The sequence below is a fragment of the Dama dama genome, chromosome 1, assembly GCF_033118175.1.
Source record: "Dama dama isolate Ldn47 chromosome 1, ASM3311817v1, whole genome shotgun sequence".
Taxonomy (NCBI): Eukaryota; Metazoa; Chordata; class Mammalia; order Artiodactyla; family Cervidae; genus Dama; species Dama dama.
In genome coordinates, this window is record NC_083681.1 from 16774011 (window position 1) to 16788688 (window position 14678).

A 14678-nucleotide genomic window follows, 5' to 3' on the forward strand; every position below is an offset into this window, starting at 1 on the left:
AGATCAGGGGTCAAACTCACATCTCCTGCATTGGCAGGCGGACTCTTTACCACTGAGCCACCAGGCAAGCCCCCTATCACAACACTGTTAATGAGCTATACTCCAAATTAAAAAAAAAAAATAGGTTTGAAATGTAATTATTAGAAATCAAGCCATGATCTGGGAGAATATACTTAGAGAGAGAAACAATGAGAATCCTGAGAACCCATTTATGAAGGCCAAGGAGTCCACACTATGTGGCTCCTAGTGTAACATTTTGAAAACTCAGTGTGTGACAAGTTTAGGTGAAATGCTGAAAAAGACACCAAATCACACATAAGACCCTGCCCACACTGAGAAGGCAGTCAAGAGCTACTGCCATCCCCACCCTAGCACTGGGTGCCCACTGAAGGCCACAGAAGATCACCTCCCTCCAAAGACTGTGTTGTTTCTCACACTGGGGGGCAGGGGGTTCCTAATGAATAAAAAATTTATAGTGTTCCTGTAACTTCCTATGTGATTCAGAATCAGTGAAGCAGGAGGTTCCTGGGTGCTTCAAATATTTCATGTCCCAAATAGCTTTTCAAAGACATAACATGGAAAAGAAGTTCCAGGGCCTATTTCACTGACCTAACCTCGCTGTTTTCTCATGTATGATTAAAACATTTTAAAAAAAAATCCAGATGGGAGTGGAAATGGTTTGAGTTAATGTCAATCAAGAAGAAAATGGAAAAAAAATAAAAATCAAAGACAACCCCCCAAACCTCATTCCAGGATTCTCCCCCTTTATATATTTTCCAGAAGAGCTGACGAGTTGTCAACAATTATTTTATTGAGCATTGCAAGGTGCACAGCATTGTACATAGCTTGAAAATGTCAAATTGACTCATCACACCCTTTATAAAGGCTTCCCCAACGTCCATGTTTTGTGGGTTTTCCTACTGTGCTCCAGGGATGCTAGTACCATTGCAGGCTTACCACGATGTGGTCCATGGATCAGCTGCACCACGTCCACCCCACTAGATATCTGAACTCCTCAAAGATGGGATGCACATATTGTCGATCTCTGCAACTCTGATGTTCAAATACACACTGGATGGATGAATGACCAGTGTTTCACTCTAGTTCCTTCTCCAGATCCCTTCATCTGCATTCAGGGGCAAGTGCTGATGCTGAGTGAGAAGCGAACACCCAAAAGGCACAGTGGAACAGAGGAGTGTCCGAAGGCGTGGCTGATCCAGACTAGAAAATCAGCTCCACAATGATGAAGAGCTGGCTGACCTCTCCAAGGGCCTAAGAACATAGCAGAGCCACAGAAAAATCTTCAAGCCAGAGATGGAGCTCATCAACTCAAAATCCCACCCCAAAGGCCAAAGGGGCTCACTGGGACAGACCAGCGGTCTGGCCACCTGCCGGAGCCGGTGAACCAGAAGCACAAAGGCCAGCAGTCCAGAGTGGAGGCTCTCAGCCACCTACTAACCTTGGGGATTAGCTTTCCCTTTATCATCCCTTTCCAGATTTCAAAAAAGGCCACACCATAATAAATAAATAAGACACTAAACAACTAGAACTGAAAAGGAAGACATTTTCGAATGGTTCTCGAGAAAAGTTCAGATGCCCTGCTCCTTGCATGGTGCCAAGAGGCTCAAGCTGCCATGGATGGCCCCCATGGGCCTTTCGGGATGCAGATAGGTACTCTGAGGGGACACAGTTCCTCGGGAGGCAGAAAGCATACTGGTGAGCATGGACAGCTAGTTGCTTCATCACATGGGCCAAACCCATTTAATTCATCAGAGTCCAGTTTGTTCAATGGATGATGGAAAAAACCCGGCCCTAGACCAGGGAGGCACAGATCTGACATCTGAGGTGTGAAGGGACCCGAGCAGAAGACCTTGGCTCCTGGTAGACCTAGGGTCAACCATCAGTTAGCATCAGGTGTCAGCTTCCTCATCAGAGGCGGCTTTGGTCAGGCCGAGCTTATCTCCAGTCAGACCATCTCTCTGGTCCCCTCTGAAATTCCTTTTCTTTCATCTGGCAGGATTCTACCTGACCCATCAGTACCAAAGCAAACCCTTCTCCTCCATGGCTCCTCACACTACTGAAATGAAGGAACGCCTGACTGCAGATTTTTATGGTCACCAACAGAAGTGTTGGTAAAATACTGCTTTAGAGTCTTAGATAATCTAGTGCACTGCTTGCTATGACAGGTTCATGGTCTGGTGTCCTACTACCCTGCCTCACGTAACAAACTGATCAGGATGGCAGCTTGCTGGCTGCCCTGCTACTTCGGGTCCAACTCCATTATTTTTCTGCAAAAAGTAACTCTCATCACGCTCACATTTCTTGGGCATCAACTTGATGCCAACAGTTCACCCATCCTTCTCTCCTTGCTGCCTTTCTGGACCCCAGGTCTCTGCACTGAACTTTCAGATGCACGGTGGCCTGCACCCCCAAATCAGTAGCTTACACTGGGTCCTATTCTACCTCACACGAACTCTTTAGAACACTCAGAAAAATCCAGGTGACTCCCTCTGAGCTCTGGAAGGCAGAGCAAAGTTTGAGAACTTCAGCTTCCTCCTGTTATCATTTTTCAGTGCAAGGATTAACATGACAAGTGCTTGATCAAAGAATTGGAGATTAGCTCCCATAAATTACTTGCTTTAATGGGATAGTTATGTTTTTTAGCATCAAACACACTATAAAAATAATTTCCTGAGATAATGATTCTTAATCAAGATTATATACATATAAACTTAGATATATATGTCTATGGATTTTGTTTTCCAAGATGGCCAGAAAAGTTATAATTTTCTGACTATTTTTTATACCTTTATACTAAAACCACCATTTAAGGACAGAAGTCAGAGCATTTTACTGTATTGGGTACTTGCTGGAAGTATAAGAAAGACTGATCTAGTATTTTGCAGAATATGAATTTCTGTATTAGCTTAACATGTAGGTCTTTGAGCTCCATCTTCTCAGCCAGAGATTTAATATATGTCAAGTTAATCCAAGCTTAGCTAAGGATATCCTCAGACCTATGGCACCTATTCAGAGCAGAGGTCTGATCTTTGCACTCCCTTTTTTATACCTGGGTAGCATTCAAGGGGCAAACAATCTTAGTCCTTGCATTCAGAATTTGTTATGCCATATTTGCATATAATGTTTACCATTAACTCAAAGGAAAAATGCAGCAAAATTCAACTTTGGAGAAACAAAACAACCTTACAGATCCTCAGGAGTCATGGAAAGCTAAGGGATAAACAGATTCTATATCCTAAGAGAGCTATTTCAACAAGGAAATGGTCTGCACCTCACCAAGTCAAGCTGAGTTGGGCAGAAAGAGAAGCAAAATGATAACAAATTGGCCAGGAATACTTATATCAGTTTTGTCTTGAGTCTCAGAGAGTAATAGCAGGAATAAATTCCTTTCTACTTTTCTCAGAAACAGTTGGGTTTAAAGTGGTCCTCCTCCAGATTCTCTTTCTGTTATTTTTACTGATCACAAATGAACACCAGCATCTCTCACATGGTCTCCTGTATCAGAGTGACTGACTGAAGTGGACGGCTTGGAAGTTCACCCACATCTGAGCAGGCAACCTACACATAATCCCACCCTGAACATGTCTCTTGGGTCAAGTTGAAACAGGCAGACACCCCCACCAAAGGCCAAAATATAACTGACGTGAACAGAAACCCATAGTATAGACAAAATATTCCAGCTTTCTCTATTAAAAAAAAATCAAATTCACTGGGACCAGGCACTCATTATTTTTTTTTTCTATAACTCCCCAGGATTGTCAAAAGTAATCTTGTAGCCAACCCGCTTGCAGACAGTAAAAATGACCTGAAATAGACCACCCATGGTGCCAAAAGCCGTGTCAAAGAGCAGAGAGAGGATGCCACCAAGGCCCATGGCAATGTCCCTGCAGACGATTGGAACTGCGCCTATGGTGTACACGGGGAACGTGGCCACGTCCACAAGCACCCGGACAGGGACCCCCACGACACGGCAGACCACCTTCAGCAGGCAGCAGAGGATCCGGAGCACAGCCCTGGTGATCCTGACCGTGACTTTGAGGACCTTCCAGGGAATGCTGCCCAGCTCCTCCCCGATGGTCAAGAAGTAGGTGATGGTGGCTGACCCCAGGCGATAAAGGCAACTTTCTAGACCGTTAATCACCTGCTTCGTGACATACCACAGGACATACACAGTGTACTTCAGGATCCCGAAGGCAAGGTAATAAATTAACTGGCAGAGCTTGATGAGTGGGGTAGCGACAAAGCCCAGGAGTCTTCCCAGAAGGCTACTCCCTTCCCCAGATGTCTCGGGAGGTGGCAGGGCGGACCTGGCGCCCCTCATGCCAGAGAGGGTCCCCGAGCCCCTCTCAGAGTCCAGCCTCCGCTCCTCATCCTGGACTTGGTTAACCACTTCCAGGATTTTTTTCATCTTCTCTGTGTCTTGGTCGGTCTCCCCACAGTTGTTCTGGAACAGCTGAAGGGGGAACGGAAGCAGCTTCTCCAGGTCCCTCAGCATCACATCCTCGATGACCTCCCGGTCACCGGTGTGCTTGACAAAGCCCATGGCCCAGCCTCCCGCAGGGACTGCACAGCAGGCCGCCAGCCAGACGAACTCCGGGATGCTCACTCTGTCTTTGACCTTGAGGTCCGAGGGCACGGCGCCCGTGATGATGTAGAGATCATCCCCGCTGCCACACTGCAGGGTCAGAGCTCGCTCCATCAGGCTGTTGAGGTTCACATACCACCTTTCCTGGAAGGACGTGGTCATCGGAGCCGCGTTTGTGAGTGTGAAGGTGGCCGAGTGGGGGTCACTGCTGAGGGAGAAGGGGTAGAGCTGCCCGGTCCGGTAATCAGAACCCAAGAAATCTGCATTCAAGGCTTGGTTGCTCCCCAGTTTGTTCACAGACCTGACGGCCTCGGCCTCATCCGTCACCTCCTCCAGGCTGCTGTTGGGGTCATCAATCTGAAAGGAGAGAGCAAGGTTGAGATGCGTCCCTGTTCACAGCAGACCGGGGACCCTCGGACCGTTCTGCCCAGACTCTAGTGAAGTCCCGACTATACACACAGTTCCAACACTTTCGTTTGAAAGCACATTCACACTTCATCCTAATACCCCACAACCCTAGTGTCTGAAAGCATCTTTCAAGCCAGCTATATCCTCTTCCACTCTCTGTATATTCCACTCCTGTCCTATAGTAATGACCTATCACACACTCACACAAATTGAGAACACCACTTTTCAATCTGCTGTGGGTTTATAAATGTCATATCCTTTTCCAGGAATGTTTTCCCGTGAGATTCAAACTGACTGTAAAAACGAAAGCAAGGGGAAAAGTAAATCTCAGCAGGCCCGTAAAAATCAGAACTGGAATTCAGATAATCAGCCACCAATGTGAGCTGCAATTTAAAGAACGTAGTCTTAAGTGGATGTTGCATATTTTGGGATATACAAAGAGCAATCAACTCTAATCAGAGAATTTAAATCAAATAGGGGGACATGTATAGATTATTGTCAGTTATATTAGATACTTCCCAGGCCAAGATAAAATTAGACCAGCTGCTCTTCAAACTTCATCTCCTCATAATATTTGCAATTATTAACAATGCATTTCCTGTCTAGGCCAATTGTTGAATATCAATAATGACATATATATCTATATCTATATATATCCCTCTTAGTTCTGCTCTTATTCATTTTAAATTCAGCAGTATAATATATATTTCACTTTGCCAATCTGAATAGGTGAAAGCAAAGAGCTCAGGATTGACCCAAAACTCTGTTTTTAGCTCCCAAATTACACTATAAATTCCTTGACACCATGGACCCTGTACATAGGACCCAGTCAAGGACTGACACATACTAGAATCTCAACTTGTTGTTTTTTAGTCACTAAGTCATGTCCAACTCTTTGTGACCCATGGACTATAGTCTGCCTGGCTCTGTCCATGGGATTTTCCAGGCAAGAATATTGGAATAAGCTTCCATTTCCTTTTCCAGGGGATCTTCCCAACCCAGGAATCAAACCCATGAGTCCTGCACTGGCAGGCGGATTCTTTACTACTTGAGACTCTCAAGTCACTCTTTGTTAATCTGAGATCAGTATTAACTGATCACTGCAGTATTTATAATAGCAGGAAGTTGAGCCAACCTACATTTTCAAAAACTGGGAACAGTTAAATAAATGGTGTTATATCCATCAAGGAAATATCTCAAAGCCATTAAAAAGCACTTGTAATGATAGGGAAATATGTGCTATAATTATGAAAGGAAAAGGCAGATTGTAAAATTAAATGATAACAATTTTTTAAGCCTAAAAATGAGCAAGAAAAACGTTTGAAACATGAAAAAGTCCACTATGGCTGATCGACTCCCAAGGATACAAGTGATACATTTTTTCCCCTTGTTTTCTTGTTTCTCTTGGTGCAACTGTTACCTACATCAACCCACAAATTATTTATATGTTACTTTCAAAAGGACAAAAAGCAATGAATTAAAATAAGTAAATTCTTACTAATTGATTCCCTAGAGTTGGTGCCACTTGCTAAACCCAAGAGGGTCAAGGCCATGTGGACTGCTGTACCTCACGTGGGGAGGGCAACCCACTCTGCATTTCTCCAGCTCTGCAACTGCAAATGCAGGCATGCTCATGCACACATGTGTAGCATTAGTGAGGGCAACGGATGAGCAAGGTGGTGTGAAAGCAGGAATAGTCATGAAAGCTAATGGAGTATTCCACAGCCTCACCTTTTAAGGTCGTGCCGTCCCTGCCCCCAGACTTCAAATTAGAAATGATCCTGGATGGTCCCCACTCCCACCACACCCCTACAGGACAGAGATAAAAAGCTCATCCATTTTGCAAAGCTGCCCTTGCTCTCCTATAGCCAGAAGATACAACCCATGGAAATATCTGCCTCATTCCTGAATCATGAGATCAAGATACCACAGAGCCAAGATTGTAGGGTCTTGGGTGGAAGGCCAGGAATTTTAGGGTGCCTGCTTATTCTCCCTGCTTACTAGGGTACTGTTTCTGCATTTAGCCTGGTGTAGCTTCTTTATCCCATCTAGAGGAAGCCTGGAGCTGGGTTTTTTTTTTACTGGTAGCCATGTGACAGAGCATAGGGCAACACACTGGTTCATCTTCTGTCCAAGAGCCACCCAGGGATGAAATAATGCCTCCAAGGACAGAGGGCAGGCTGGAACACAGAGAAGAGAGATTCTTAGATAAAGAAGGGGAAGGAACCAAAAAGGGCCAGGCAGGAAAAGAAAAGGGGAGGGACCCAGAGGGATCGGGTAGAGAGGGAGGTGGGAGGGGGGATCGGGATGGGAAATACATGTAAATCCATGGCTGATTCATGTCAATGTATGACAAAACCCACTACAATAAAAAAATAAATAAATAAAATAAAATAAATTAAAAAAAAAAAAGAAAAGGGGAGGGATAAAAGAGAGAGGGAAGTAAAGAAGAGAGTGAGACTGGGGCGGTGGGGGGGGGGGGGGCGGTGGGCAGTGTGAGCATACATGGAAGAGACAACCTACAACATCGTACTCTTAGACAGAAATCAGGATTGTGGGTTGATTTACTCCCAAACTTCAGATCATGGTCTTCCGTGGCTAAGGTCAGAGGATACTAAGCTGGTTGCTTCCTAGTCCTCTCAGGCCACTTGAGTTCAATGGGCTCCAGATATCTGCAATAATGGAGTCTCTTTTGCCCACAGCTCGCAGGTCCACGGAAGTGGGCCAGGATGAACCGAGGCAACTGCCGAGCACGTCTTCCTTTCCCTTTTCCTGGCCTTCTTCAGAACCCCACATCCATGGTCACTGTATGGTTATGAACCCCAAATTGGCCCCATGGTTTGATGACAAGGTAGAATATAGTGTTTGAAATCAAGGTGGAATGTCTGCATCTGGTACCTATATAGTAATACAGAGGAGGTCAAGGATGAATTTTTCTTAACTACCAATTAAATGATTTCAATATAATGTTACAGAAGGTCTTTTTTTCCTACCTGATTTTACAGGTGGGGAAACTAAAACACAGAAAGGTGAATTTTTCCAAAGTCATCCAATAATTAGCAGGACAGAATCTGAACTGAGGTCAGTCATTTTATTCCTAAGGCACACATTCCTTATGATTAAGCCATGTTTCCCCATTTAACGGACACTGCTCTACCAGTGTTCTATACTAGAGAGTAGAAAACCTAACAAAAAGAGAAATCACAGTCCCCTTTTCTCTCTGTGACGTGGAATAAATGAAATTCCTTAAATCTACAGGGAGAGAAGCCGATGTCTGAGTGCCCTGGCGCTGCAGTCCCCAGAAAGAAGGGAGAGCGGAAAGGAGAGGGTGAATGGGCACGCGTGCAGACCGGCCCTCATGCTCCCTTTCCGCTTTGCCCAGAGCACATGGAGGCAGAGCCTCCAGCCTCACAAGCCAAGGAAGGTGGCCGCTCAGGCAGCAGCAACTGGCCAGAGGAGTTTCCAGCTTGCACCCTTGCGCTTAGTCGCTCAGTCGTGTCTGACTCTTGTGACTCCATATACTGTAGCCTGCCAGGCTCCTCTGTCCGTGGGATTCTCCAGGCAGGAATACTGGAGGGGGTTGCCATTTCCTTCTCCAGGGGATCTTCCTGACCCAGGGATCAAACCCACAACTCTTGCATTGCAGTCAGACTCTTTACCGACTGAGCTATGAGGGAAGCATACTACTACCCTTAGAAACTGGGCAGCTGGCTGGTCTCCCAGAGACACTGGTTCTATTAGCACCTTACTTGGCTACTTGCTTTTTTTCTCTACACCAGCAGCTGTAACAGAGAACAGTGAGCACAGTAAAACTCCACTGAGAAAAACTGCCAGGCATTCTAGGATTGTCTTGCCTGGTCACAGTTCAGTACAGTGTTGTATATAATGTACATAAATCAGTGTGGATGCTACCAGTCAAAATTAAAACAGAAAATAAATAATAGATTTCTCAAGGCTTATCTAACCTAGTCTTATGAGGGAAGTTGCTAAATTGTACCTGACTCTTTGCAATCCCATGGACTATAGCCTACCAGGCTCCTCCATCCATGGAATTTTCCAAGCAAGAGTACTGGAGTGGGTTGCCATTCCCTCCTCCAGAGGATCTTCCCGATCCAGGGATCGAAGCCAGGTCTCCCACATTGCAGGCAGATGCTTTACGTCTGAGCCTCCGGGGAACACAGCCTTAAATCTCTGACCAAAATACCAAAGAATGTTATATGAGAGCATATACTGATCTTCAATGAACTCTCTGTTCTCTCCTCTGAGGATCCAATCACATCAAAGCCTCTCTTTCTATCCTCTCTATCTTTTTTGTGACTTATGTTCTTTTTCATAGTGTTGTGCATTAGTCATTCTGTCATGTCCAACTCTTTGAGATCCCATGTACTGTAGCCCTCCTCCATCTATGGACGCCTCCAGGCAAAAATACTGGAGTGGGTAGCCATTCCCTTCTCCAGAGGATCTTCCCAACCAGGGATTGAAGCCAGGTCTCTTGCATTGCAGCCGGATTCTTTACCATCTGAGCCATTTATATCTTATTAACTCTCTATATTGCATTCCAGGTGAGTCCCTAGATCTGTCTTCCAAGTCACTAAGTCTCTCCTTAGCTATGTTTAGTTTACTACCTACTTTGTTGAGGTTTTTTTCTTTTTTCTTTTTGTTTCTCATTTCAGTGACTCTTCTTTCTTTCCCAGCCTTTCTATTTGGTTCTATTGAAAATTCTGTTGTTTTTCCTACTCTTGAGAAATTCTTTTTTAAAAATCTTCCCGTAGTTTAGAAATTCTTAAATTCCCTTTAAGATCTGTTGTCTATTTTATTCTGCTTTTCAGTTTACTTTGTTGCTCCTATTGGTTGACTTTGGGGTGGTATGTATACTTAAGTGCTCTGCAATTTTTGCCCAGGAGCTTGTCTTCATAAAAGGTCCATGATGGTCTGTTGAAAAAAAAAAGACAAAAATGGAAACAAAAACAAATCTAATAGGACTGCATTTGCAGTTGCCTCTGCTGGAGCTCTAAAGAGTTCATTGATTCTGGACTAGCTTCTGAGTTATTTTCACAGGCTAGGGTTTCCACATGGAGAAAGCAGTGCAAATTTGGACCCATACAAAGGAAAAATGACAGCTTCAAGCTTACTTCTGGAGGTTGACTGTTTCCACTAATGACATGGTGTAGGCAGCTACTTCCTATAATAACTTGCAGGTGGCTTTCCTGCCTGGTTCACCGAAGCTGCGACAGTTTGCTAGCCCCGAGCTTTACCTGGAGAGCTTAGCTCCAGACCCACGTCATGAATGGGTTATGCAACCGTGACTTCTGTCCACAGGCAGTTTAGAGCCCTAGCCCCTAGCTTCCACGTGTCCTCCCACACACAGCTTTGGCTATTGATTTCTTATATATTTCTGGCCCCTGAAAATTCCTTCTTACTTTTTTGCTGAAATATGAATTTAATTTAAATATATAGATAATATTTTTAAAATTCAATATTTCTATGTGATTGCAGTGGAAGGAGAGGAGCCGCACAGCTGCCCAGGAACTTTGTCTAAGGTTATAAAGTTTCTGCTAAAGCATGCCTTGTTTACTTTCATAACTCACTATAGATTTATCATCTCCAAATGTACTTATTTTGCTTAAATCTCCTTTTTTTCTTTTTTGGCCACCTCCTGTTTGGTTTAAGTAGAACAGTACCTTCCAAGACCTTTCTCTGGTGTGTCAAGAACTCACTTTACAGGCTGAAGTCTCTCACTAAGAATAAGACACAAGGACTCCCAGCCCTTTGCCAAAACACACCAGCCAGCTTACAACCTGTTTGGTTTTTATTTATTTTTTTTACTAATTCTTTTGCTTTATCTATTAGCTATAATTCTCTCATCTCTTCGTGTAGATATTTCTCTTATTCAAATTCATTTCCATTGATTTTGTATTAGCAATTTTTGGTTTTTATTTATTTTTTTACTAATTCTTTTGCTTTATCTATTAGCTATAATTCTCTCATCTCTTCGTGTAGGTATTTCTGTCTTATTCAAATTCATTTCCGTTGATTTTGTATTTGCAATTTGGAGTCATTAAAAATGGATATTCCATTATGAAATCACTCTACCATCTCATCATAAAACATATTAAATCCCAGGGCCTTATAACAGTCTGCTAACTGACCTCCACTGGGAGAAACGTCCATCACGATTTCTACTTCCTGTCTTAAAACCTCTTTTTAAACTTATGACAAAACTTTGTTTTGATCTCAAGATGATACAGTTCTAACGTCATTTGTTAAAGAATCATCTGAAAGTTTAAATAGAACCAGTTAAAATAGCTCCCCCCATCATCAAGCTTATTAAACTCTACAGAACAACCATTATGTCTTAGTAGGCTCTCACTTTCTGAAGAAACAGCCAAGTGTGTGTGTAACTAAAATATCTGACTCATGTATGGAAAACTGTACTGAAAACAATAAGAATATTTAAAAGTCGAATGCATTCTTTGAGACACTGTCACATAAAGGGCAGGTGTTTTTTGTTTTTTTCCAGGCTCTCTGCAGACATAGTTTAATGAGCTGGTTACTGCAATTACACTAAATTACCAACAACACTGCTCCCTAAAGACAAAAATACAGCTATGATGTAAGAGGTAATTTCAGATTACAGTTTTTGGGTTGCCCTTGCCCTTTTGCAAGCACCACTAATCTTTCTCTTTGGTTTCTCAGCAGACTCTCTGGGTGAAGGGACAGGTACAAAGCTTTCTGTGTAATTTCCCTCCCTGTTGACGGGTCCTCCTGGGCTGCCAGTGTAATTTGATACAGTTCCTGGGTTTAATGGAAAATCTTTTTTTTCCCCTAATTGCAACTTGTTAGGTAAGTTTTAGAAGAATGAGCACTCCCCAGCCACCAGCATCTTGCCCCATAAATAAGTTTATAATAAATTCCTTTTCAAATTTAATACCAAGAAAAAAACCTGTTTCTCTCAATGAGTTGGTCTGTTTATGTTAGCAGACAGCCAGAGCTACTTAAACCCATGGGATTTTCTTCCCCCTCCTTTGGAATTAAATAAAAGGAGACTTTCAATTTTCCTGCTAATATGCATGGAAGAAAAGTAGACTAAGAGAAAACTGAGAAGGATAATTGGAGGGGAAATAGGCATCCATTCAACAATATGTACTGAGCCTATTTAGGTGTGAGCGCTACTGTAGGAGAAAGCAAGAGAAATGATAATAAGAACAACAACCAGCAACACTTACTGAGTACTACATGGCAGGCACTGTTCTAAGAATTTCACATGTACTAAATCAGTAAGTAGCTCCACTAAGTACTCACTCATCTAAACCCACAAAAACTAGGTACTATTATCATTTTTTGACAGGTGGAGAAACTGAGGCACATCAAGATTAAGTAGCATAGTCAAGGTCACACAGTTGGTGAATGGTGATGTCACAGCGTGAACTCAAGAAGACCAGTTCCACAGCTGCTGCTCTGAATCCCTGCTTCATATGCCTACAAATGGCATCAAGAGACTCACCATCTACTTAGGGAAGCAAGACACAGACACACACAAAACTAAATAGGAAACCAAGGAAAAACCACGATGTACTGCAGATAAAGTTAAGTACCAAATACATGTTTTGATGAAAAAGAGCAATCAGATTCCAGAGGAAGGAAGGACACCATAAACAGTCAGAAAAGATAAGATATCTTTAGCTTTTGGAGAAAACAAAAGCTGAGGCAGGATGAGAAGGATATGCAAGGTTTTGATAAACTTAGAGAAACAGAAAGGTCAGTAGGGCTTAAGAAGGCATCTGCACAAAGGCTTGAGAGATGGGGAGTCTGTGAAAATGGGACTCTGGGTAAGGAAAAGTTTTAATTGGGAGGGATAGCAGGGGACCAGATTATAAATGATCTGATACACAGATAACTCGTCATAGAATAATCACAACTAAAGCTCACCGAGTGCTCTCTAGGTAGTGGGCACCATGAAAGGGTGTTACAGGACATGCCTTCTTTAATCCTAACAGGATCCCTACGTCCTCCTCTGCAGAAAGCGTAACGTAGGCTCAGTCACTGAGTAGCGTGTGGATGTCACGCTGTCGGTGAGGGAGGCTGAGTTTGCAAACCCACGTGGTCTGACTTCAGCGACCATAAAGCACTCCAGCTCCACTCTGCTCTCTGGGTCCTTTCAATGCTGCGTTTCCGAGTCTGGACTTGATCTGTACACAGTGGACATTCCCTGAGGCCAGAGCATCATTAGGAACGTGTAATTCCAGGGAAATAGACACCTGCCCACACTGGGCAGGAAAGCCTGGACCATGAGGGAGCTGAGGGAATGGAAAGGAAAGGACATGCGTGTAACTCGGGAAGGAAGGTGCCCCAGGATGTGGAGGCGGACCCGGCAGGGTCCCTGGAAGGTGAAAGATGACGTCCAACTCTGGAGCCCAGGCCACCTGAAATGAGGTGCAATGGAGGAAAAGTGAACAGGCTGACCTCTAAAAGGGACCAAACTGACAGGCAGAAACATTTCATAGCAGCTGGAGATACAGGAGTGGAGCTCGGGCACTAAAGCAAGGCTGGCCAGAGAGGGATAACATCAATAAAGGTCATCCTGGTGCACATGCATTCTGGGGTCGGGGCGCTGTGCATGACTCACGTAAGATTCGCAGGAGAGTGCACGTAACTCTGTGGTTTCCTGTGGACAGCGAGAAGTGAACCAACGGATGCTTCTATTTTAACAGCTGTGCATTCATGTTTAATTTCTCCTGGGAAGATATAACCAGTAATTCCTACACACAACTTCACGGATATGATTATTTAGGACAAGACTAAATTTGTTTTCCAATGACTTGATTTAAAGTCAATATAAAGACCAAATCTCAAGTAAATAGCAGGACAAGTGGGACTCTGGTGAAGCAGGGGTGCAAATGACTATCATTTAGAAAACACCGAAGTGCAGCAACCCATTCAGTTCACTTCAGTCGCTCAGTCATGTCCGACTCTGCGACCCCATGAACCACAGCACGCCAGGCCTCCCCGTCCATCACCAACTCCCGGAGTCCACCCAAACCCATGTCCATTGAGTTGGTGATGCCATCCAACCATTCATCCTCTGTCGTCCCCTTCTCCTCTAGCCTCAATCTTTTCCAGCATCAGGGTCTTTTCAAATGGGTCAGCAACCCACTGACTCTCCACAAAACCCTACCAGGTAACTAGTATCATCATCTCCACTTTACACACAGGAAAACTAAAACTCGGGTAAGGGGCAGGAACAAGGCCACTCAATTTGTCAATGGCACAGCCAAGGCCATGCCCGGCATTATCAGATTCAAAAGCTCCTAGCCCCACCACAGCAGCAGCCCAGCCTCTAGGTGAGCAAGGGAGGAACTAGAGGATGGGGTTGGGGGGTGGGCAGGAGGGGCAACTGGGAAACTGCTGGAGCCGCGCGAGAATTAATTGTCCAGTATCAGGTCGAAGTCAAGGGAGGACAGACCTTTGGCGAGAGGAGGATCAGAGGAAAAGGAAGCCTGGAGACAAGGGCCGAGGGCTGTGATGATGAGAGAGCCATTCATGAGGCTTCAGAGGGCACTTTCTCCAGCGGGCTCGGGAAGGGAGACAGGTGGTGGGCGTGACTGGGTTTGGGCAAGAAGAGGCTGCAGATAGACCTGCATTTGAGCAGGCTTCCCTGGTGGCT

The 14678-nt window shown here is 44.3% G+C and overlaps 1 protein-coding gene across 1 annotated transcript in view; it reads right to left on the minus strand.

The window, feature by feature from the left end:
• Nucleotides 1-793: 793 nt before the first annotated feature.
• The window catches only part of ENDOD1 (endonuclease domain containing 1), a 32830-nt gene continuing 18945 nt past the window's right edge, over nt 794-14678 (minus strand). The window contains exon 2 of the mRNA XM_061143827.1: nt 794-4963. Coding sequence (XP_060999810.1) covers nt 3761-4963 — 1203 coding nt within the window. The 3' untranslated portion in view covers nt 794-3760. The remainder of the gene's footprint in view (nt 4964-14678) is intronic.